This window comes from Prosopis cineraria, unplaced genomic scaffold, assembly GCF_029017545.1.
Source record: "Prosopis cineraria cultivar Desert tree isolate PC_DT_omini unplaced genomic scaffold, ASM2901754v1 PC3, whole genome shotgun sequence".
NCBI classification, from domain to species: Eukaryota; Viridiplantae; Streptophyta; class Magnoliopsida; order Fabales; family Fabaceae; genus Prosopis; species Prosopis cineraria.
The window spans coordinates 35,373,792-35,400,278 of NW_026555334.1; the positions used below are offsets into that span (position 1 = coordinate 35,373,792).

The following is a 26,487-nucleotide window of genomic DNA, read 5'->3' on the forward strand; positions in this document are numbered from 1 at the left end:
TGTATCTATTACAACTTTACAAAATACTGTTCTGTGAAAGATTGTCCTACAAAAAATGGTCATTGTAATAAGTAATAACTAATAAATGCCATCTATTTATAAAAAGACTATTGTCTGTAACCTGTGCATTGCACGGATAGGTATTTTAATAATAGCTCATTGGACCGACACTGGGAACGATAATTTTATTAATGATGTGTTGACTTGTTCACTGTCATGAAATGGTCCAATGACCAATGTCTATGGTGAAACCGGCTGAAGATGTTCAATGTGGTCGTGGAGCAGCGCTTAAGTAATTTTACCCTTCGATTAAATTACTCCCAAATCCCTTCCTTAACAGTGTATTTAGATTAATGAAGATTTTGTTTTTGATTTAAACCAAATTTTCTGTTTGGATACACACACAAAAATTATGAATTTAGATTTAATTTAAATCTAAATCCAAACTTGTGTTTTAATATATATAATTTGATCCATCTTCAAATCAAATCCATTTCTTATTACAATTCATTTATAATTTTAAATTTTTTCTACACTCACGTTATTTAAAATTTTAATAACATTATATAACACATTTTCTTCAAATTTTTATTATTGATTTTTTTGTAATTTTAATATCTTTTCTCATTCCTATCTCTTATCAATTAAATAATATAAATAAATTTATCATTTTAAAATTTTTATTTTTATTTTAAATCTCAACTTATCTCTCTTCTTTGTTTGAAATTATTAAAATTACCTAAACAAAAAAAATTTAAATGCATGATTTTAAACGTATGACTAAACGCCACATAAGAGTACGTTTGCATGCATTTAGATTTAAATTAAATCCTCCATTTGGATGTATAAAAGCCTTTGAATTTGATCAAATCTGAATCCATGTTTTAGTATAACTTGATTTGGTCAAATTTAAACTTGTGTTTCATTATAACTTTTTTATAATTATAAATTTCCTCTAGACCTTGGTTATTTGAAATTTCACACTAATCCACCCTCTTATTCTCTTCTCGTTTTCATTACCAATGTCTTTGTTAGGCTCATCATTCCTCTTATTTCTTGTTATCATCTTTTACCAGTTGAATAATAGAAATAATAGAAATAAGCTTGTCACTTTCAATCATATGTTTTTACTTCAAATCTCACACATCTTACTTTTACCTTTAAAGTTTTTTCCATTATCTAAGTAAATTTTTTTGAATACATAAATTTTAAATGTAAGATTTTAAATCTAAAATTTGTGATAGATTTATTAGTAATTAATTTTTTATCCAAAGCTTTTTGGTAGGGAAAATCACATTTAAAGATGAAAACAAACAAGGACCAATGCATAATAAATTATTATTAAAGTGAAAACGTGACTTATATTTCTTCAAATAAAATTTATCATTAGTTATTATCTATAAATAATTTTTTTGAGTGATCTTTGGATGTGATTTTTTTTTATTTTTTTTTTAATTTTTGGGGAAACATGGTTACATGTTCTGGGTTGGAAATATTCTGCTTGACAGTGACATGATCGTGGGTTTAAAATTTTGAGCAACCTTGAAAGTAAGCCCAGTTTACACAACCAAGAACTCACCTTCCGTGATGGACCAGAGGTCATGAAGCAGTGCTTGCCCGCCACGCCTTGGAGCATGAGCGTGTTATTATAATTATAAAGTAAAATATAAATTCAAAATTATACCGCATGAAGACATACTCATCTCCATCTAATTTGCTTTTTTCGAAGGAAAAAAAAAAAAAAAATCCTCACCTTCTCCTTTTTTTCAATACACGTTTTTTTTTGTTTTGGCAGATTTAAGGATCAAGAACGTAATTTATTTATAAATTAAACTAAATGAATTTTAAAACTATACTACAGGATTAAAAAAATTTGTAAAAATTATTTTTTCTTGGAAATGATCAGAATGTTTTTCATTTTTTATATGGTATTAACAAGTTAAATTATAAAATTAACAGGTGTTGTTGTAAAATTAAAAAGTAAAATCACATGATTAATAAGTAATACGGTTCAGCTGAGGAAGTCGCAGGTTTAACAAGTAAAATTAAATAATTAACAAAATCTTGTTGAGAACTTAACAAGTAAAAATATACAATTAACAAGTGATATAATTCAATTGAAAGAGCCACAAATTTAACAAGTAAAATTAAATAATTAACAAAATTTTATTGAGAAATTAATGAGTAAAAATATTCAATTAACAAGTGATATAATTCAATTAAAAGAGTCACAAATTTAACAAGTTAAATAATTAACAAGTTATGTTAAAAAATTATTAAGTAAAGTCACACGATTAAGTCTAGTTAAAGGGCATTTGGGTCATTTTAGTTAAAAAGTATTTCATTTAATCTTTTAATCTTACAGTATAATTTCATATTGATTTAGCTAATTTGTGAATAAGTCACACCCATGATCCTTAAATAAAATTCTTCCTATTATTTTCCTTTTTCTTTCACTTTCTTCAATTATTTCTATTTACTATTTTTTAAGTTTAAAGACATTGGCCTTTTTTATTTGGGAAAATATATCTACAAATTTTTGCAGTTTTATTTAACTTTGAATTATATCCTTATAATTTATTTTATTTTAATTGAGCTTTTATAGTTTGATCAACAAAATTTTTTAATCCTTAAAAGTTAAAATCCTTAAATTTTTTCTTTAAAAAAGTCAAGAACTTTTATATTTTTATTAAAATATTATATGACTTTTGAATTAATTATATAATTTTGATAACTCAAAATCTATATAATTAGGTTGCCTTCTAAATATTTTTTATACATATAAAATTTTCATAAAAATTAATAAAAATGTAAAAAGTGCATTAAATTAAATTTTATTTTTTTTATTTTGGCTCAAGGTATTAAATTAAATTTTCTTTAAACTCCAAGAGTATAATTTTAACTTTTAAACTGCAAAGACTTAATTTAAAATTAAATGAAATTATAAGAACCTACAGATAAATTATAATTATATAAGTTTATTTTTCATTTTTTTAAACATGATCCCTCTTCTATAAATACAAATATTATAAAAATAAACAATTCATCTACAATTTAATGCATGCGGCTGCGGCTGTATTCTCAATTAAAATGGGGCTAAAGTAGCCCTCCACATGCAGGGGCTTTGCTTACCTAACGAAGTTCTATTATAATATGTTTTGTTAATAGCAGGGGGCAACCATTGAAATAAAAATTTATGAGTCATTCAATTTTATTTTATATTAATTGTTAAACTTAATTTATAATTAAACAACCTAACAATTTACCTTTTAATTGTGAATCCACAATTCCTCACATTAAAGATGACACACTCATTGACCAAAATTGAGTACCATAATACTACTCCAAAAAGGTTCTTTTGTGTGTTCTAAAATCACATGCTCTCTTGGGATTATTTTCAATTAAAATATACATACTCTAATAGTTTCAATCCTTATCAAAAGGATTGTCTTTTGGGTGTAATTCTTTAAAATCATCAATTCACATTCTATGAGATTGCAAGAAATCAGGAGAAGTTTGGTCGAAACCAAATATGCATTATAAACTTAATATTTTCTTTTCTCTTGACTTGTAGGATTAGATACTATGGAATGCAAAGCATGATGTGGGAGGACCAAATGTGAGGAAAACTCATTGGCAGAGACTTTTCATTCATATTTGTTAGAATCTCTAGAAAGAAAGATACAAAAACATGTGCTTAGAAGAATATATTGCTAACAAAGATATCACTTTCACATATATCCAAGACATAATAAATGATTTGAACCTTCAATCAAAGCTCAACCATATTATAAGGTGAAAGAGTTGAAACTAACTGGTGCCCTCTAAAACAAGTTGGGTAACACTGATATTGACAACTCAGTTAATAATTATGATGTTATTGCTTATAGTGGCCTTGTTTGAAACAACCAAGGTAATTGGATTAAGGGTTTCTCAAAATATTTCAACTACCACCTCCATTATACAACAGAACTAATGGATATCTTTGAAGGAATTAAAATCTATTAGAATGACAAGTTTGTTAAAGTTGACATTTATTTTGACTTTTTTTAAACTCTCATGCTCATCCAACATGAGTTTTGATAACTATCCCCTCATTGAAATTATTAATAAAATCAATGAATTCATTATGAGATTGGATAATCACGTTTGATCACATTTTTAGAAAAGCAAATAAATATACTGATCACTGGCTTACAGATTGATCTTTAAATGATATTTTAAATATCAAAATTTTTGATTTTCCACGCAATTGGTGTGGGGATTTTTTATATTTTGACATAACTTAGTTTGTCATTATTTTACATAGATTTGTTTGTAGCCTTGTATTCAAAAAGAAAATAAAGAAAAAAATCACATGCTCTGGGATTATCCAAAGTCACGCCATATATGAGCAGATTAATTCAGTGACAATGTCATTGAATTTAAAAAATATATATAATTCTGAATACGTAACTTTTAATATGATGGCATTCGTGCAACTAATTTTATTTCAACTGCAGCAAGTGGGCACTGAAGCCAGGTCAGCTATTATAAACAAAACAGAGCATGTATGTGATTTCAACGTTTACAAGCTCACATGACATTGAGTGGGTCCTTCCAAACAAGTAAGGCATCACTTAAATTCTGAAATAATAAAACCAGCCAAACTACAAGATCTCCTGAAAAGGAAATAAAGACACGAATTAATTAAGTTTCCGCCCTTAAAAGTTAAACTCTCAATGTTGTGTTGTTTCCTGTCCACACTCAGAGATTAGGCAAAACATAGTTAAAAATGACCAAGTTTGATATGCCAAAAAGCCAATCAACTAGGGTACCAGATATGCTAAAAACGACCGAGTTTAGAGGATGTGAATATGTCAAAGCCACGCACTGATTTTAAACCTGATTAGTTGAAGCGTCAAAATCCATCACCATCATATATACGTACCAATGGGGTTAAATTTAATTGCATCTACGTTCCTGCAAAATTGCAAGCGATATCTACTTATTCCACTTTGTTTTTTCTTTAATTAAAAAAAAAATTTGGGCAGGAGCTACTAAGTCCACCTAAAAACACCAATATTCATTCATCAAAGAACGTTGACACTAAATATAAGATTGTTCAATTTCAATAACTCTATATGAACGGGTCATTACTCGTGGCAGGGGAATAAAGAAAATGTGAAGTCCCAGCGTCGAGTTTTCCCTCATGTTATAAAGTCTTATTCGGATAGCCAATCAAAATTCGGGCAAAAGTGAGGATTTTACCAATCAACAATTGGTGATGTGTGCAAATAACCTACATTATTTTTTTATTGAATATAATCTAGGTTATTTAAATGCCATTAGCAAAACTTGCAATATTATATGATCATCATGTCAAGAAATATTTATGATTTGATTGGACTAAAATTTAATAATGTTTCAAACGTTAACCAAGCATTAAAATAACTAAGCCGTGAATTTTATACCTTTTCATCGAGATGAAACTTGGATATAAACTTCGAATTGAAGGTCCTTATAAGTTACACCTAGCTAGCTTAATCATATCCAATTCAGAATTGAAACAAATAAATGCACTATTAGTTTTTTTTTTTTTTGCCAAGAAGATGCGTTATTATCAGCTCAAAACTAGGAAAAAAGATGGTAAATAAAGTTTAAAAAAAAGCATGTACGACTTAATTTAATTATTATGATGTGGCTGTATTTTACTTGGTCGACGGGTATGAAAAGGACTCATTCCAAACACCTTTACCACGCGGACACAATGGGGCCTTATAATGCTTACACCGCAGAGGATACATGCCTAGTTCATCATCAGATTGTTTGTCTTTAAAATATGATTATAACTTCATTAATCTCTACACAACTATATATATATATATATAGATAATTAATACATATTAATTTTCACACGTAAATGTTTATTTCAAACATGTCACGAAATGGACCCCAGGGTAAAACTTTAGCAGGGAAGCGCCATTTTTTACAAGTTGGAGCATAAAAGTAATTGAGAGAAGACATTGGACTAAAACAGGTATGCAAATTAACAAATGCTTAATTTCAACTCTGAATGAATAAGCATATATAACCGAGTAAACATCTTATTCTGGGCGCTGTACATATAAATACAGGTCACAAAATCAGACAAATACAGAGAAGAGAGATATACGTAAGGGGAGAGAGATGGAGACAAGAAGACTACTAGTATGGGTTTTAATGGGTTTTGCGATGATGTGTGGGGGAGGAGCACAATTAACGGAGAATTTTTACAGTTCGACTTGTCCAAACGTGGAAGCCATCGTGAACCAAGCAGTGACCAATAAGTTGGCTCAGACTTTTACCACCATTCCTGCAACTCTTCGTCTCTTCTTCCATGACTGCATGGTAGAGGTATGCTTCAATCTTCTCTTTTCTTTGTCTTCCTCTTTCAACCTTCAAGTAGTACTGTGAAGATTACCTGCTTATACCCAGTTCTAGATATATTTGTCAGCAATACAGAACCTTGATGCACTTTTTCCTCCTCTCATAGCTCTGATTGTAATTCCGTTGATTTGCCATTCTCATGAAAATTGGGTTGCGTGTGTTTCTTTTCCTTTTTCATTTTTGGGCTTTTTTTTTATTGTAATATTTATAGTGATTTGAAACGTTCACCAATGGGCGTAGCCCCTGTGACGCCAATTCAGAATAAAAAACCATTGACTAGGTGCTAAACTAAAAGGGGGGAAATGAAGAAGAAACCTGACCTGCTGAGTTAATGAATTAACCACCGACAATGTAACTAACGAATATCAAAATCGCATTTTCCAAAACGGAGACCGAATCCATTATTAATGAGTGCGTCTGTAACACGTTGGTAGGGATGCGACGCTTCGGTGATGATCGCGTCGCCGAACGGGGACGCAGAGAAGGATGCTCCGATTAATCTATCTCTGGCCGGAGATGGGTTCGACACCGTGATTAAAGCAAAGGAGGCGGTGGAAGCTGAATGCCCCGGCGTGGTTTCATGCGCAGACATTTTAGCACTCGCTGCCAGAGACGTTGTTGTCTTGGTAATCAACCCAAACCCACAAGCTTTTCCGATTCCATTAATCTCAATCCAAAACTCCAACATATTACACCCTGACAATATATCATCGTTCTTCAGGTTGGAGGCCCTTCATTCAACGTAGAACTAGGACGCAGGGATGGCCTCGTTTCGATTGCCTCTCGGGTCGAAGGAAACCTGCCAAAAGCAAACTTCAATCTGAACCAACTCAATGCCATCTTTAGCAGGCACGGCATGAGCCAAACCGATATGATAGCCCTGTCCGGAGCACACACGGTGGGGTTCTCGCACTGCAACGAGTTCACCGATCGCCTGTACTCTTCTCAGGTGGACCCTACTATGAACTCCGACTTCGCCCAGCGGTTGATGCAGCTCTGCCCCAGAAATTTCGACCCTCAAGTGGCCATCGATCTGGATGTTCAATCCCCACGAGCGTTCGACAATTTGTACTACCAGAACTTGGTTTCCGGTCAGGGGCTGCTCACTTCTGACCAGGTTCTCTTCACCGACTCCGATTCACAGTCAACGGTGGTCGAGTTCGCCAACAACCCTGCCGAGTTCAATGCGGCGTTTGGCACTGCGATGAGGAAGCTTGGGAGGGTAGGGGTCAAGACTGGGAAGGAAGGGGAGATTAGGATCGATTGTACTAAATTCAATTCTTCGTGAGATTTTCATTTTGTGCATGGTGTTCATCATACAGTAATTAATGTGTTGTAATTCTATATAAGTGTCCAATAATTCCAGCCAGGGAAGCCTATGTATTGTGTCACTCTTGGTTTTTCCCTGTAGTTTCCTTTGATTACTGAACAACAAAATGATACGCTTCTTCTCTTATAAACATGGCAAATTCGCAAGTTTAATGGTGATTTAGTCTCTTAGATATGGCGTGTATTAAGACATATATTAAATAATTGAAAAGGTCAACCATATTAAGAAGAACATGATCGGGTTAAAGGGTTTTATATGGATATATATATATATATATATATATTTTTTTTGTACAATGGGTTTTATATAGATTTAAAAAATTGAGGGAGACTGTCTTTGAATGTTGCAAAATTTGTGGGTAACGTAGAAGCTGCATGCTTAAAAGCTGTCATTTTTGAAATTCTGGCAATTACAAGACTATGTGGACGAATGATATGAGATAGAGTGGAAATCAAATGTAACCTGTGTATGATACGCGTCCAAAGTGTCCGTTGTAACTTGTAAATCACCACATCACGCACGCAACATAGCTGTTCTATGTGGACGAAAACACAGTTATATAGATTCTGTTTTTTACTATCAAATGTAGAAATTGGAAATTACTGAATTAGTGTGAAAATTGTCCCCTGGATTAATCATACACAGGTTAGAGACTTGGTAGGGACGCCGCTAGTGGAGATCAATTTTCTAGAATGTGGAAGGTTTCATCGTGAAATTGTGTGACTGTAGATCAGCACAAGCTGGAATGCAATTTGTCAATATTTGACGCAATTCCAGTTCCAGCTAAATGCATGACAGCCGACGATACTCATCACTACTCCCTGATGTCCTTCTTAATTTTTATAAGTTATTTTTAACTTACTTATGAAAACCAAGCTGAGTTAATTAGAATAATAAAATTGTGTTAAAAGTAACACTTTCAAAATTTGTCCCTGAATTTAAAAAAATGATTTGATATAAGGGAAGAGTTTTCTTGAAAATTAAAATATTGCACCCTTTTTTAAAATTTATTGGAGGGCAGTTTTAAAATTGTGTATCAAAGATTGAAAAAAATAAGTTAAAATGATTTATATAAAGGATCAAGAAAATTTTCTAGAATGTGATTAATAAATAGGAATGGGGGAGTGCTAATTAGAAGGAACTTGATTTGTTAATAACGCCTCTTCTTGGAAGAGAATGGACACTTTCGAAATTTTGATTGTTTGAATTTAGCAGATTAACTAATAATTTTAAAAATATTAAATTATTATTTTTAGAATAAAAAAATTTAAATATTCTATTTATTTTTATTGCAGTAAAAATAAAATTCATACCATATAAAATGAAAGAACATTCTATTCTGCACCTTTTAATTTGATTTAAGAAAACTTTATTTAAAAAAAAACAAATTGAGCAAAAGAAAGAGAGAGATGTAACTTCGAAGATATATGACTGGAATGAATTTCAACTTTCAAGTTGATTTTGAATTTAAAAACAAATTCGTGGCCTTAACAATAACTTATAATAAATAATTTAAATTGTGCGCAGAATACCAACATCGTCGATATGTCCGAGTGGTTAAGGAGACAGACTTGAAATCTGTTGGGCTTCGCCCGCGCAGGTTCGAACCCTGCTGTCGACGTTATTTTGCTCTGTTATCTTTCTTCTTCTTTGGTCGTCAATTGTCATTGTCATTGATTGGGCTGATTCCAGACCTCACTTTTTGCACGATGTCGCGCGTCTAAAGTTGACAACATTGCAATTCGATCCTTTTTTATCAAATCTCTTTCCACATATTTCTTCTTCTTTTTCGATGATTTCGTTCATATCCCCACGTGCTTTCGCCTTCCATATAACGTCGTGGCCCCTGCAAAATAATCCTCCCAACCAACACAACAATTTGTTCCTCCTTTTTTAATTACCACTTGCAAACTTTTATCCTCAAATCCATACTGTTTTTTTAAGGTGCAAAAAGAAATACTGTCTGGATAATTTAACTGGCGGCCACTGCTTGACCCAAGTTCATTAACCATCATCACATGATGAATTTGGTTCTATCCATCAAGTTAAAACAGGTTTCTTTGATTACATGTCATTGGGGATCTAATTTATATCTTGCATAATTTCCGATGTAAACAAAAGGGGGCATTTCAGCATCTAAGACGCACACGGGATTTTATTTCAAATCAGGTCCAATAAATTTTAAAAATTTATTACAAGGTCGATGTACTTAATTGAAAATAAGTTTTGAAGGGAAATGTGTAGAGGGTGCCCTAAATTATAAGACTTAAATCATCACACTAATTATGATTAAGCAATGATTAACCTAAAAAGATTATCCTGTAAAGATTAACCTAAACAAATCCGTAACATATATTTTCACAAACTATTTAAAATGAAGGAATATCAAGTCTTTAAAATACTTCAAGAACTCACATTATTTAATCAAACCTGTGCGGAAGTATGATTAGGAAACACATCTCAAGATAGGAAAAAAACGTGCCCTCTTATTTTCTCTCTGTGCCCTACTTTGCATAATATATATATTTACTAACATAACACTTGACTATTCAAATCCTTTCATAATTGGCAGCGGAAGGCCAACGTCTCAATTACATTTATCACAATTATTATCATTTAGTCCTCATACTTTATATATATATCATCTATTCATCAATAATTCATCACATGCATGAATTTTTCTTTTCACTCATATATAGTTAATATTAATTTCTCACCCTTGAACTTTAAAAACACAAGGGGAGATTATAGTAATATTTTAGTTTTCAAATCATGTATATAATAACTATTTTTACTTGCACAAATATTTTGGCCCACTAATATAAACAAAAACACCAAACCACATTTTCAAGGGCCTAAAATACATTTCTATCCAACCTAAAACCCACAAAGCAAGTAGATCTAGAATATATTATACTAATTGACAATATTATAAACTAAATACACAAATCAAAATAAAAAAGGAAGGTCTACAAAAATAATTATTATCACTTGGCTTAATGGTCTTTTCTTATATTCTTCTCAGATGAGCTAGCTCCTATAATATGTTAAAAAAGAGGGGTGAATATGTAATATATGAAAAAATTTAATCTTAGTTTATTAGCTTAACGAAGGTAATTAGTGAGTTAATAAGGTGTGTGGCCAGCAGGGTTTAACTTGGCATAATTGTTATGATTTTAGCACTAAAAGTGGGTTCAGATCGATGGCGGGCCACCTCAGCAAGGAAAGAGGAAGGAAAAGAGAAGAATTAATCTCTATTCCACATGCTGCGGAGCCTAGTTGGTTCGCCACAGTGCACAGAGACAAATTTAAATACAACGGGCTCTTCTGTGCCATGTGTCGAGGCGGAGGGAAGCGTGGGCTGCGGCGCACAGGCAAAATTTCTAATAAATTAGATTGCATCTATGCGAGAAAATAGAAGAGAAGGAGAAGAAGAAAAAGAAGAGAACACTAAGCTCTGCTAAGGCATGCATTTTGGCTTCCATTATTGACATTTTGAAACTTTCAAACACCCAAGGTAGGTAATCTAAGTCTCATTCTTCCTTTCTCTCCTTCATTTATGATGATTTATGGTAGGTTTTGAGTTGGGAAGATGAATTTTTGGTCTATAAGAGTATGGGTACGATTCCATTAGTTAAAATAAGTATAATGAGAGTTGTTTAATGTATTGAAACACCATATTAATAATTTTAAAAGTGGTTGGTCTATAGGAGCATTTATTATCCAAAAATTAACATAAATATGGTAGTTGAGAGAGGTTAATGTGCATTAATAATAGTTTGAGGTATTATTAATGATAATGTACATTAATAAAAATTAATGAGCCCATTCGGTATGAATGGGTAGTGATTATGAGTTGATATAATGGAGTATATGAAGTTATATGTTGATAAAGCTTCAAGAGTTAGACAATGATAAAATTCTTCTGGTATGGATGTAATGAGGTTCATGTTTGGCACTATTCGAGCTTGTTGAAGTTTTGGGAAGTTGGTATAATGAGAGGTAAACCTTTGACCTCTCAAAGGTTTGAGGTAATTGGGAAAAACTTAATCTTTATAGTTGAATGTTAATTGTGTTTATGAAGTGTGAATTATGAGTTAAATTAACGATGCATATTGGCAAAGTGTTTGATTGTGAAATGGTTTTTGGAAAGAAAATCTTAATTTTGTCACCCTTGATGTTTTATAAAATTGATTGTGATGTATTACTATAGGTGAAAAATTATGATGAATTATGCGTTGGATTGTGAAGTATTTGAGTTATGTGAGTTCATATATTTTGAATTGATTGTTAAAATGCATATTGTATGAGAAATATACATAGCATGATCATTGGCGGAAGTTCGCCTAGGGAGATGAGTAGATTGGTTGAAAATTCACGTGGTATTAGTAGTGGCCATTGGAATTGGGAATTAGCCATGGCACCGACCGTTGAAATCGAGAGGTAGCCTTTGTCTTATGGTTGATTCAGAACTATCTCACTTGTTTTATAAGGGACTCAAACCTAATTAGTCTCCATCGGTTCATGAGGAGGCTAGATTAAGGGTATGACACTCCATATTGTTAGTATTGGGGGAAACAGAATTACATAAGTGAGTGAATTAACTCTGACCCAGTAGCTCCTCATAAGTAAAAGGTTGGGTTAGTTCGTGAAAGACGTAGCCATGTGATAGCCACCAGTTTCCTGTCAGAGGTAATAGGAGGATATAAGGTTGGCATTTAATCATGCATATAAGTCCGACCATATGGTTGCTAGTTTTATGGTCCGACATATGTTGAGGGCGCATGGTTGTTATTTTTGCGATCATGTGTCATGTTTTTGCTAAATAACATGATAAAGTATTTTATGGTAAGCCCGATCACATGTTTATTATTTTTGTAAACCACGGCCGAATGTTATATGCTTATTTGTCTAATTGTATCTATTTATAATTAATATGCAACTGTATGGGTTAAGTGAAACTTGGTTACTGAGTGGATGAACTCACCTCTCAATTCTCAATATTTTTAAGACCTAACTCATTGAATCTGAGTCAAGAAAAACATACATAGGCTTAGAATTTATGGAGTAATCCTCTTTATGCCTCTCTTTTGTTACTTTCATGTGTATTTGTTAATGTAATTGCCAACTAAGATTATTTGCCATGATTTATGCACTACTCGCATGATTTTATGTATAGTCAGTGTATTTTATACCCTGGGTTAGTGAGTTTTGGTTGTGAACCTGTGGATAGGGCCAAAATATTTGTGCAAGTAAAAACATATGTATTTTGAGAAATTTGAAATGGAAGTGTTGGTTATGTGCAACTTTTCCTCCCCCTTTATATTTTATGAAAATCGGGGTTGAGTGGTGATTTTATGAGATAAGTACTTTTGATTATGTATGGTGCGTTGCACGAGTCCACAAGAGTTCATTGAGTGTAGTCGAATGGTTGATGTAAGCTATTGACACATGAGGTTGAGTTGGGAAACTTCATTTGTGAGGTTTTTTGAAAAAAGTGATCAAAATAGGTTTTGGTGTCCAACTTTGAATAAAAAATGAGTTTGAATATGAAACCGATGCCATTAGCTGAAGTTAGGAGAAAGCTCTGTGTAGACACTGAAACCACCTTAATTAAATATCAGACGAAGATTTGGGACGTGTCGGAAGTTCGCCCCGATGTTGTCATATGACAGCACTGATTTGTCAAATTTTGGGCAATGCGTCGTGGCACATGGTACAGAGGAGACACACCGTGGCTCACATGCTGTAAGCCATGGTACACGTGACACTTTCTGCACGAAATCTGTTTTTGAGTTTTAAAACTCATAATTTTAGGTTCCAATTGATTTTCAAACTTTCGCTTTACTTTCAAAAACTTTGATTTGGATTTATTAAATTATGTTTAAAATTTGAATTGTCAAAATTGGAATTCCTTTAAACAAATTTTGAGAAATCTCTTTTGTAAACTTTACAAAATACAACCAATCAATAACTAAGGTACATCGAAGTTATACAAATACATGATAATTAATTATAAATACAATTGACTAATAAATTCATCAAGATAACCATGTAAACAATCATATAAAGATTATGTTTATCATATTATCATATTAACATCTAACTCACGTAAATAATCTCAAAAATAAATTTAAGTACAAAGTTGGCACGATTGCCTGCAAGTATTGAATGTTCGTACAAAATTAGCATAAGTGGTTACATATACATTATGCACATATTTGCATCATGATCTCATTTTCACAATTACAATCATAGTCTTAATCATAGTCATCAATTACTCAAATGGCATAATAATAATAATAATAATAATAATAATAATAATAATAATAATAATAATCATAATAATAATAATATGCATGATCAATCTTTTTTTTATATCCCCCTTATTTCTTTTGACATGAAATTCGTGGGCCAACAACTGGAAAGGATCGTCCATGTGGTGAGATTACCCAAGGCCTTAATCTTATCATCAAGGGTTATTGGACCAAAGTTACCTTACTTACTTATAAACACAATTTTTTCTAAATCACACACTATGAGGTGTCATACCCATACTAACTCTACCTGAAACTCTAAGTAGGTCAGTAGGATTAAGTCTCTTAATAGAAACAATGTTATAGTACCCTACAAGGTAAGTAGCTACTATAACCCTTAGGATTAACAATATATAGCCAAGTACCATATAGATTTTGCAAAATTGCTAGCTCTTTCACTAAGATGAACTCCTGCAATATGATCTTGCTTATGAAAAAATACATTTCAATAACTCTCATATATATATATATAATTTATAATTATCTCACATGTTCATCAATTTTATTGCTTAACAAGCATAAAAAATCATCATATCTCAATTATGCCTCATGCATCAATTTTCATATTACCACATAAATCACATTAGCATTATATAAAAACTCAACATACTTATATACAATTTATCACCATATATAATCTACAATTTATAATCAAAAATATGCACATTATCATTAACTCTAAATCTCATTACTCAAATCATATCACATTATCCTATGAGAGCATAAATTAATATTAACAATTCACATTACATGCAAGCTTTTTTATTCATTTCTTTTTCTCCACATATGACCATCATACTTAAATTCTTTACATGTGCCCCAATTAATTTGATTACTAATTATAGGATCTTAACAAGGTCACATAAGCATTACAAACAACAATTTTAAGATTTGGATACACACAAACACATTTATTTGTTTTACAAACATAAATAATTAATTAACACACAAATGTATAATATAAATTTCTCCCAGTTCCCTCAAATTTTAAGAGGTCAAAGGTTACTTCTTAAGTTACATCACTTTCAAAGCTTTTCAAAGCTTGATTGGTGCCAAATGACAATTAACTACAATTAATCATATCATAATGTATCAATAATATTATTAAAATAATTTTTACTCATATTCCAACACTTAGATATTTATTTTCTTTTATTATTTTTCTTTTTAAGACTTTAATCTTAGTCTCTTGAGTTTTAAAATTTAACTTCGTGTATTTAAACATATCAACTTAGTTCAATAGCTTTATTCATAATAGTTTCATTGAAATTTAGTTAAAATCATCCTTTAAACAATATTTTAATATTAAAATTTTCATTTTTATTCTATAAATTCGTACTTAAAAATACTCAAAAATTATAAACATAGTCTTAAACCTAGAATCATCATTTTATAGCTTTAATAATTTACTTTGACTTCCAAATAATCCTCTAGTAATTAATAAATTAATTTATAATTTTAGATTTACTAAAAATCTAACCGTAAGTTAATGGATTAACTCAAAGGCCTCAAATTCAACTTTTATCAAAAAAAAATACTTTTAAATATTTATTATACTACCAACAACCTCAATAACCAAATTCATTTATCAAAAATTCTTTTTTTTTTCAAACCGTATATTTTGCATAATCTGAAAATTAGAAGCTAAGGAGTCAAAATGATTAAGAAAAATATTTAGGACACTTAAATAATTTTAAAATACTTAAAATTTTATTTAAAATATTTTATTATAAAATTCTACCTTCTAATTCAGCTCCCTGTTGTTGATGGACGCACGCTCTCGCTCTCTCTCTGTTCGTACCCGCAGTGGCAATTAAAAAAGAGGGGGGTGGGGGGGGGGGGGGACGGAAATAAGAAAGAAATTGTGTGCGTTGTTATATATATATATATATATATATGGGTCTCATGCCTTTCCCTCCTCGCCCTTTCTTCGTTTTTTTTTTTAAATACATTAGACACACAGATTGTCCAATCCGTCTTCTCCTTGTTTTCCTTTTTTTTTTTTAATAATAATATTTACACACTAACACACACGGTAAACCGTTTACCCCACCCCTTTGCTATTCTTTTTTTACTATTATTATTATTATTTTTTAAAAAAATATTAACTTAAGATTGTATCTAAATTAAATCCAAATAATAATCTCCTAATTAAAATTATTTATCTCTAAATATTCCTCTAAAATTACTCACTTATCCTTGATTAGTTTAATTAGTCTCGGGTTAAAATTTTTTAGATGTTATAAAATGACTATAATACCCTTTATCATTTTTTTTTCCATATAAAAGGAGTCCTTCTCTTCTCATTTCAATATGTCTGATTGACCTTGAAAACTTGCTCCAAGAGTTCTCCCCATTAAAGTTGAAGCCATTCGGAAGATTGTTCCCTCCAATCATAGCTGAGGCAACCAACCAAAGATAGAGAGAGAAGCTTGCCATAGACAGATAGAGCGAGAAAGAACTAAAGGAAAATTTTGGTCCACCTCCTCGTCTGCCTCCAACTTGCTCGCTTTCGCTTCTCTCATCATCACCAGCTGTCGATTCTCTACATTGTCTTCTTCCTTAAAATGTGCAAAGTTGATTTTGTGATTGCCAACTTCTTCATCTTCCTAGGAATCTTTTTCAATACATTGCTTGTAATGTTCACCCTGACATTACTAATATTCAACACACAATTATAACAAACAACAGTAATTAGGAACCATCAATCCCTCCTAAGCTTACCGTAGTTACAGAAGAGTTAAAATAATTAAATATTTGAAATATAATTGAAAAACTTTGGGATATCAAGAAAGACCTTTTAAATATGTAGTTTGAGCTTAAACTAATTAATATTTAAAATTATGGAAAGCATAGTAGATAAAAGCAAATAAATTATAGCAAAATAGGGTAAAAAATGTCATTTCAACACATGCTAACACATATGCTGTGGCATATGGCATAGAGAACTTAAGTTCATTACTGTGCCACATGCAGTGGCGCACATGTCATGTCATGACAGTATTTTGTTATCATGATAGTTTTTCAAGACGAACTTTCAACATGCATTATTTTCACATCTGATATTTGATTAGAGTAATTCAAGTGGCCATATGAAGCTTATTTCAATAATCTAACTAATGGAATAATTTTTGTTACGATCTGATATCGTATGTGAAATTTGAATACTCAGATGCAAAAGTCAAATTTTATTACCAATATAAGGCATCCAAGTGCTCAAATATTAAAACTTATATTACTAACTCAATTTTGAGCTTGAATCAAATCCAATGGATCAATATATACATGTATGATCAAGTAATCACATAATATCGCATCAAACATAATATTTGGTTACATAAGACCTTGATATCACATAATAGAGTAATTTTATAAAATTCTTCATATTTCATCACCAGGCTAAATCTTCACCACGCATCACATCTAATCATCATAACATACACTTGTATTCTTATTTGAGAATATTTCTATAATGTTTTTTTTCCAAACATACACATTATGCTAAAATACCACAACATATATTATAAGCACAGTTCAACCAAATAAGCATATACTAACTTAGTGGTTATACTAATATTTTGGCCCTTATACATGTATCCTAAAACATACATTCTCGGGCTAAGATATCAATTACACCACTCATACAAGCATCATGCAAGAACATATGAAATCCCTAATTGGCAACCATATGTTGACATGTAAATTCATGTACACCAAACATAAAATAAGGGCATTACACAGAAAGTAGACCAACTACTCCTGGCCCAACTCTTTTCCTTGTCTCCTCTCAACTTTAAAACTTGTAAAAGTATAAATCCATGGAGTGAGACAATGTCTTAGTAATTAAAATAATTTAAAACTATCTATCAATAGGAATAACTATAGACAAGAAAATAAAACATTATTTTCTCAACTTCATACTACATAAATATATATATATATATATATTAATATGTGTTAATTCATTCCCATCAAATGATTTTTATATACTCGTATCATCATTTATCCATCAAAACCTCCATGTTCCTCAATTGAACCTATAGATTTTACTGGACCAATTTTATGTACATTGACCCGAGCACATCTTTAATAGTAAAATCATCTAGCCAAGACATTCTATTCCACTTTTGAACTATGGATTTCTTATATCGCACATATGATTAGGGTGTCGTTGACTCATAACTGTACCTTTATAAGCACTAGAGAGTTGCTGATTGCCCAAATTGTTCATGGTAACAGCCCCTAAATAATTGATGCACTGTGGGTATCTTGGTATTAGTCCAACCATATGAATTTTTCACACTCCAACACACACATTGGTGAAAATCCCACCATCATGATCACACACATATTGCATTTTTCAAGTATAGAAAACACACACACACACACACACAAACACACAATACTTTCACAAATAACTTAATTTATAAACTTCAATGTCAAATCATGCAAATTTACAAATCATGCTCATTAAAATCACACAGTAAAATTAATTAATAGATAGAATGAATTATTCAATTATTTTAACCACTTTTTACCAAAAGGGTTACCCATGGTATAGTGTTTGCTCCAATAGTCCCGATGACTAGTAGGAGTACCAAATTACGTAAATCTACAATTTTAAGCACTATATGTTAGTTTGTCATATGTAACGTAAGCACTCATTAGCTAAATTAACTAAATTTAGTTATCCAACAATCCAAATATCTACCATTGAACTAGTCAAAGCTTTTACATCCTCACCTTATCTTAATGTAGCATATACAACATTAATTCATGCTTAATTTTAGGTCACACAATTCCAACAATCCTAAATTCACCTAGGGTTGATCTAAAACTAAGGCCCCAACACTTAAGAAGAGAAAAGGAGGAGGACTTCTTTTAAAAAAAATAAATAATAATAAAAGACATATGGTCATTTCCCTTCAAAAACTTACATATTTTCAATTAAGTATCTTAGTCACCCGGTGAATTTTCAGAATTTATTGGGTTTGATTTGAAATAAAGTTCCATCGATGATATTATATTGAAATTCTCCCATATGAAAATGTCTGCTTTAGCCTCGTTGTCTGGTGTCTCTCTCTCTTTTAAAAGTACCTGGATATTTTTTAATTAAGCAACCTTTTTTTTTATTTTTTAAAAAACCCACCATATCATTTATAACCTTCCAAAAGTAGTTTATTAAAAAAAAATAAACATTAATAAGCAATTAGAGACAGGTGGGTATCAATTTTTTAATTATAGTAAAAATACTCTTGCAGCCATAAGAAATAGTAAAGAAAAATTGATCAGAACAATTATGTAAATTGATATCTGAATTTGCAAGCTCGAGAATGTTTAATTACTAAGCAATCGAAAAGCGCGTCTTTACTCCTTGGTTATCCAAATTCCAAAGTGGATAATATTCTACATTATAATGCATATCCTTTAATTTACAAGAACGCGTGGTTGACTGGCCGGTCTCATGCATGTGTCATCCTCTTAAAATTTGAATGGGAGCATACAAGGTTCATCTTGTGCGACCAATAACTTTGGATTTTCCCTCGTCATATACCAGTCCCTTGATTACACCCTCTACTTTATATCTCTCCATGTCTCCTTTATAAGACCAAGTTGTTTTTGCAGTACTGTCATTCCAACCTAGCTACGCACCTAAAAGCTGCAATTTGAAAGAGAGAGAGATCAAGAGGAAGAGGATCGGAGAAGACGGAGATGGCGGACTGGGGGCCGGTGTTTGTGGCGGTAGTGCTGTTCATACTGTTAACGCCAGGCTTGCTGATACAGATACCCGGAACGACGAGGAGTGTGGAGTTTGGGAATTTCAGGACCAGTGGAGTCTCCATTCTCGTTCATTCTTTTCTCTACTTTGCTCTCATTTGCCTCTTCTATTTTGTTATTGGCTTCCACTTGTATTTGGGTTAACTAATTTATCATCTCTACGTGTATATCTTCACTCCCGATCTCCTTTCACTTCTGCTTCCTCTTTCTGTTTTTGCTTTTAGTGGCTAGGGTTTTACCAGCTTGGAGCGAGTTTCCTGGTAATTACTGTAAGCATGATCTCTTGTATTTTAATTAGTTATTCTCGTTTAGTTGGTTTAAATTGAGTTTAATTAAGTTAAAATATTACATGTGAAAAAATAACCAAATGAATTCGGGTATATTATCACTCATATGACTTGGTATCTCAGCCACTAGCTTTGACTGACAGGCAATTTCGTGAGTAAATCATGTACCCTCTGATCCTACCAGTAAACCAAAGTTATTAACTTAACGGTTTTTAAAAAATAGTAGTTAATATTTTTTAATTTGTAAAAATTATTTGACTTTCCAGTTTTATCATTCACCAAAATTAATAACCACGATAAAGTGTTTCTAAGAATTTATAACTTTTGGTGATATATTTAAGAAGGGATATTATGGAAAAAATAACTAATACTCTCCCATAGTTCAAAAAATATAGAATATTATTAATTGAATCTTACCCTCAATAAAATAGTTAATTATTTTTAAATTAATACTACTTTTTTATATTTACCCTTATTTTTCATTTATAAGGTGATTTATTTATTATGGCATTTTTGAAAAAATGCATTAATTACATTTAAAATATTAAAAATGCTTTATATTTTTTAACATTCAATCTCTCAAAAAATACTTTATAATTTTTGAATGGAGAGAATATACATTTGCCTCATATTTAGGATCAAATATGACTTTAAAACATTGTTTTATAATTAAAACTAGAGTGAGTATATATATTCATCTCAAATCTTACACTTTCAATGACTTTTAAATTCATCACTAATATTAACATATAATTAATAGACTCCTACAACTCTTTCATGGTGATCGTTATCATCTTTCTATCTTTATCTATTCTCTTCATCGAGCAACACTCAATAATACTATTACTAGCTCACTTTTTGGGTGTAAAGTTGACAAGAACACAATTTCTTTTTATCAATCTCTTTCACATTTTCTCTTCAAATATTATTGACGATTTCATTCGTATTGTCATCATCCCCCATATGTTTTGTTCTACTATATATTTTTCCTGGTCCCTTGCAAAATAATCCTCCAAAGTGTCACTTTAATTTGTTATTCGGATCACTACTAGATAAGTTATTTTCAAATCTGTGTTTCCTTTATAAGGAAAAAAACAAATTTAACCTTGCCCCTCTTTGCATTTATTTGGGTTAAAATATAAAACGTCGCTCAATAAGTTACAAAGCTATTCGAGCTAAGTAACTGAAGAGTCAAGCCCAATCTAAATAAAGGGGCTAGCATTGAGCTCAATAGAAGGCCACGATAAAATGAACATGCTGAAATCTCACCAGTTGCAAACATTGAACTATTGGCATATAAAGACACGATCCCAAGTGATTTCAAAAGTCACGGACATCATGCCCAAGTATTTTGGTGAGATGGGCTGATTGTCAAAAATAAGAAACACTGAGTAAAGATCATGTCATGAGTCTCGCAAGATCCCTAATTCTTTGACAGAATGTTCTAGGTCTTAAGGAAGAGACTACCATTACTCTAACTATAAATAAGATATGAAAATACAGAAGAAGGACAGTCAATACTCAACAAAGACTCACATTCTGCACTCTTAGCTTTTTAATTTTAGCAGTTAATTTGTACCTTTAATTTAAACTTGTAATCTTTTACATTTCAATAAACATCAAAAACACTCGTTCTATCAAGTTTTGCATATTTTTCACATCTGAATAAACTGTAGTAAGAGAGCTCGAGACCCTTTTGTTATAATTGAGACTCAGCATCTTTGTCACACCTAGTTATTTATTATTTACTGTAACACCCTCAAATTTACAAACTGATTTTTCGCAAATCATTAATTCAATAAATCATTTTTTTCATTGAACCCTCATCATACCCTTATCATGGTAGAAAAATTTCTACCATGGTACATCCAAGACAATATACCACAAGTCTTAAAATATCTCAAAAAAAAACAATTAGAACTATGAGGGACAGACAGGATCCTCATGGCATGATATTTAAATCAGGTCATGAATCAAGAGGGACAGATATAATCCTCTTGGTCATATAAATACTTTTAATAAAAAGGATTAGAGTTTACATGCTTCACAAAGAAGATATGTCCTAAGTTGGCACAAGATACATTGTATAATCCAAAATAAGAGGCAACGTAAAAGATGGTGTCTCATACACTATAGTTACACCTCTGGTGCTTTCTCGGCCGGACTCGCTCCTGTAAAAATGTTAACCACGGGGAATGAGACTTAAAAGTCCCAGTAACCAAAAATTAATATGTAATGATGCATGCGGATGTAACTAATCATGCGATTGCTAAGTGGGCACACAAAACATTTAACCGAACAATACTTTCAAACAAACCGAACAAGTATTTAATTTGCATGACTGCACCTTATATCCTCCTTTCACCATGCTCGGACGCCAAATCACCCGGCCAAAGGTGAGTTGGACCAAGCGACACGCCACTCATTGGGTCCAATGAGGGCTTACCACGTGGTAATAATTAACCGAACAGAAATTTCCATTAACACCATACATTAAAATACCCTGACAAGTCATGCATCATTCAAATATCCAAACAGAAATATATCTGAACAATAATATCTCATCATGATAAACAAAAATAAATTTTTAACCCACTTGGCAATGATTTCATGGAAGTATATAACAGTATTTATTTTCAATAATTCATAATTTTTTCAAACAACAAAACAACACATAACCATTCACAAACACACCCATCACAACACATTAATAATGGTTACATTGTGTCTTGAATAACAAGTTCCCCTTCACAACTCCTTTTTCACCACTATCTTTGTCAATATAATCTACATAATTATTTCACAATACTATATATTAATTTTACATTAAAATAAATAACTCTAATTTAAAGAGTTAGAAAGTCTTAGATCTATAGTCCATATTAACACTAATTTAAAATTTATGCCTCATTTAACTTCCCAAATTCTTTTCTAAAATTCTCGTACCCTAATGAACTATTTTTTTTTATCCTCAATTCACTTCTAGTATCACAATTTCATCCTTCTATATTCTAAAAATTCATCCAAAAATAAATTAAAAATTTAGAATTATCCTGAAGCCTCAAATCACCTTTCTATAACCTCAAAAATACCTATTCATACTTAAATAAATATTTAATAATCATAGGTTTATCCTTACATCTCAGATTCCACATAAATTCAACCATATAGATCTAGATTTTAACTCAAAAATTCTTAAACATGAGTTTCAACCTCAAGAAAATATTCTGTAATATTTTTTATATCCCTAAGAGTTTCAACCTATATTTTTAATCCATCATATCATCAGATTAACTATCCTATAGAAAAATCCTAATCAAAATATTTACTCTATCCTATAGAATAATCATATCACTAGAAAGCTAATATTATTTAGAAAATAACTATAAAATTAATTTTGTAATTAAATAAATTTTTAAATACTAATCTAAACAGGAAAGTTAGAACATACCTGAAGAAAAAGAAAATAATCCTCCCTTGCGAGAAAACGCCGAGCAACGTGAGAGGAAGAGAGAAAAATAATATAAAAACTGGGATTGTGAGTCCCAAAATTATATTAAAAAAAAACTATAGGTTTGAATTTAATTATTCAAACCTTTGGGCCAAAAGTTGCAATTTGCTCTAAATTGCATCTTAGCCTCTCATGCTTCCTAATGCACACACCCCCTCCTTTTTATACATGAAGGCACCTCTTCTCTTCCCTCATCTAATCAATGTGGGACTTAGAAACAACAACCTTCCACCCCCTTTTTTTTGTTCCTTCTACCTTCTCTTTTTTTTTAACACACACATAAAAAAAATTATTTATGTATTATATCTTAACTAAATATTGCTTATGTGGTTTTAAATTTAAATTTTTAAATTCATAATTAAATACCTAACCATAATATTATTTCTAAATAATCTCAAATAATATAAATTCCTATTATTATCATTTTTTTTCCTTAAAACCTAAATTTCACAATTTTTTATTATATAAAAATCAGGATGTTACATTTACACACGAACAACACTCCAAATTTTCCATTTGTTGTGAAGGATTCGTCCGTTCAAATAAATTTGGCACCATCAAAACAAGTTCATTGATTAAATGCATGCATGAGGGGTAAGTTTTATATTCCGCTTCTATAATCATAGTATCTTGAAGTCAAACAAGTCAATATATTTTGCCAATTCTCATAAACTATAAACTTAGTTATCAGGAAACTTTTTTTTTTTTTTTACCTTGGCTTAACATATATATGACTTTCCAGAGCGACGCAACGCATAAAAAAGTCTGCTTTATCTTCATGGACTTATTTTATAAAAAATAAAATAAATAATTGGATAGCTTTAAGCAACTTTCTTTAATGAAATCGCCACCATAATCAGCAACTATATTTTTCATAATAACAATTTTGAAAGTATTTTATTAAAAAAATTTCAACAAGTGGCATGAATACAAATAATAATAATAATAATAATAACAATAATAATAAGTAAAGACAAGTCGGTATCAATTTTTTTGTGTCATAAAAATGCAACAATATGTAAATAGATATATATATCTGAAATTATAAGAATGATTAATTAGTAAGCAATCAAAAAGCTAGCACGTCCTCACTTAGCTCCTTTACATCTAAAGTCCAGATTGGTTATAATAAAAAGAAAATCAGGTGGATTTTTAATGATACAATCCATATCCTTTAAAAGCAAGTGCGTGGTTGACTGATCTCATGCACATAAATCTGTAAGATTTGAATGGGTATAGGTTCACATCGGGTAACCAACTTTGGCCTTTTCCTCGTCATCAGTCACTTGTGTGTGTTCTTCCAAAAGAGAGACTATCTCTGAATGTCTCCTTTATATATATGAATGCGTTGCAGTAGTGTGGTTCAGTTCCAAACCTATCTAGCTACCTGAAAGTAGGCACAGAAGGAAGAGGAAGAAGAAGAAGAAGAAGAAGATGGCGGACTGGGGGCCGGTGTTTGTGGCGGTGGTGCTGTTCATACTGTTAACACCGGGCTTGCTGATACAGATACCTGGAAATGGGAAGATTGTGGCGTTTGGGAGTTTCGGGACCAGTGGACTCTCCATTATCGTTCATGCCTCTCTCTACTTTGTTCTCATTTGCATCTTCTTTTTTCTTGTTCGCATCCATCTCTACTTGGGTTAACTTGTGTATCGTCAATTCCCATCTCTGCCCTTCATTGATCGATCGGACGTTCGGTCACTCATGGTTAACGCTTTCATCCTTTTTTATGCCAACGTGATTTACTCATTTAGTCCCTCTTAATCTGATTGGTATAATGAGAATCAGGTTGAATTGAAGTTACTCAAAGATCTCTTGTACTCATGCGCGTCTCCTTATTGTATACGTAATTGATTTATGGGTAAATATAACTTTTAATCTCTATACTTTATTCATGTTTTGCTTTTGATTTCTATTATTTTTTTTTATATTTTAAGTTTTTATACTTTTATTTTTCATTGTTTTGAATCCTTTCAGGGTTCTTATACTTTGCTTTTAAAGGGATTGAAAATAATGAAAAATAAAAATATAGAAATCTAAAACAGTGAAAAGAAATATAAGGACCAAAAGCCGAGTAAAGTATAGGGATTAAAAATTATATTTACACTTGATTTATTTTATTGTTTAAAGAAATTATAAACATGGTTCATCTATACACACATGCGGGCGCATGCAAGCCTTGCGTACATGCTTTGCTTAACGCGATTTAACTGTCATTTGATTGCAAGAATAATTGCAGAGAGAAAGAATATCAATAAAAATAATAATGAAAGTATTTTACAAAATTAAATAATTGTCTTTACTATGTAATAATTTTTTGTTTCACGAGATCAACATAATGCAATAATAAATATGAAACGTGATTAAATAATTATTATATCCAAAGTGAAAACAGCATAAAAAAATTTTTATAATGAAATTTTTAATTTCCAGAAAATATTAAAATATTCAACGTTAAACTATCACGTTTTAAAAACGAATCGTCATATTTTTATTATATCTCAAAAGTAATCCCTATTAAGATTTGTAATTTTTTCACTAACCCACTAATTTCAATGCGCGGTTTTCAAATAACGTTAATATCAAACTGTAGCAGCATGCCCTCTTTCTCAGCAGACTGCCCACGAGTTTAAGGATGATTAAAGATATGATTTGATTCGGTTTTAATTAAAATATGAATCAAATCAATCAGTTTGCACAAAAAATAATACTTCCATCAGTTTTTTTATTAAGAATGATTTAGTTTGATTTTTATACAGTTTGGTTTGATTTAGGATATACATAAATCAAATTTCAATATTTTTTGACTCCTTTTTTCTTTTTATATTTCAAAATCAAGTCACATTCTCAACTTTA

At 31.1% G+C, this 26,487-nt stretch overlaps 2 protein-coding genes, 1 long non-coding RNA gene and 1 other non-coding gene across 4 annotated transcripts; 3 read left to right on the forward strand and 1 right to left on the reverse strand.

Annotated features, from left to right (window-relative positions):
• Positions 1-6,100: 6,100 nt before the first annotated feature.
• On the forward strand, positions 6,101-7,799 carry LOC129306536 (peroxidase 55). The gene is made up of 3 exons (XM_054947186.1): positions 6,101-6,375; positions 6,843-7,034; positions 7,130-7,799. Exons 1-3 carry the CDS (start codon positions 6,169-6,171, stop codon positions 7,694-7,696), a joined length of 966 nt encoding a protein of 321 aa, XP_054803161.1. The 5' UTR covers positions 6,101-6,168; the 3' UTR covers positions 7,697-7,799.
• A 1,478-nt stretch (positions 7,800-9,277) lies between these two features.
• TRNAS-UGA (transfer RNA serine (anticodon UGA)) lies at positions 9,278-9,359 on the forward strand. The gene has a single exon. It is a non-coding gene; the product is annotated as a tRNA-Ser (tRNA).
• A 10,188-nt stretch (positions 9,360-19,547) lies between these two features.
• LOC129306982 (uncharacterized) lies at positions 19,548-20,144 on the forward strand. The gene is made up of 2 exons (XM_054947818.1): positions 19,548-19,562; positions 19,681-20,144. The coding sequence occupies exon 2, from the start codon at positions 19,768-19,770 to the stop codon at positions 19,975-19,977; it is 210 nt and encodes a 69-aa protein (XP_054803793.1). The 5' UTR covers positions 19,548-19,562; positions 19,681-19,767; the 3' UTR covers positions 19,978-20,144.
• Positions 20,145-22,075: 1,931 nt separating this feature from the next.
• LOC129306983 (uncharacterized) lies at positions 22,076-23,706 on the reverse strand. Its single transcript, XR_008592280.1, has 2 exons — positions 23,572-23,706; positions 22,076-22,291 (listed from the first exon to the last, which is right to left on the reverse strand). It is a non-coding gene; the product is annotated as an uncharacterized LOC129306983 (long non-coding RNA).
• Positions 23,707-26,487: the final 2,781 nt, after the last annotated feature.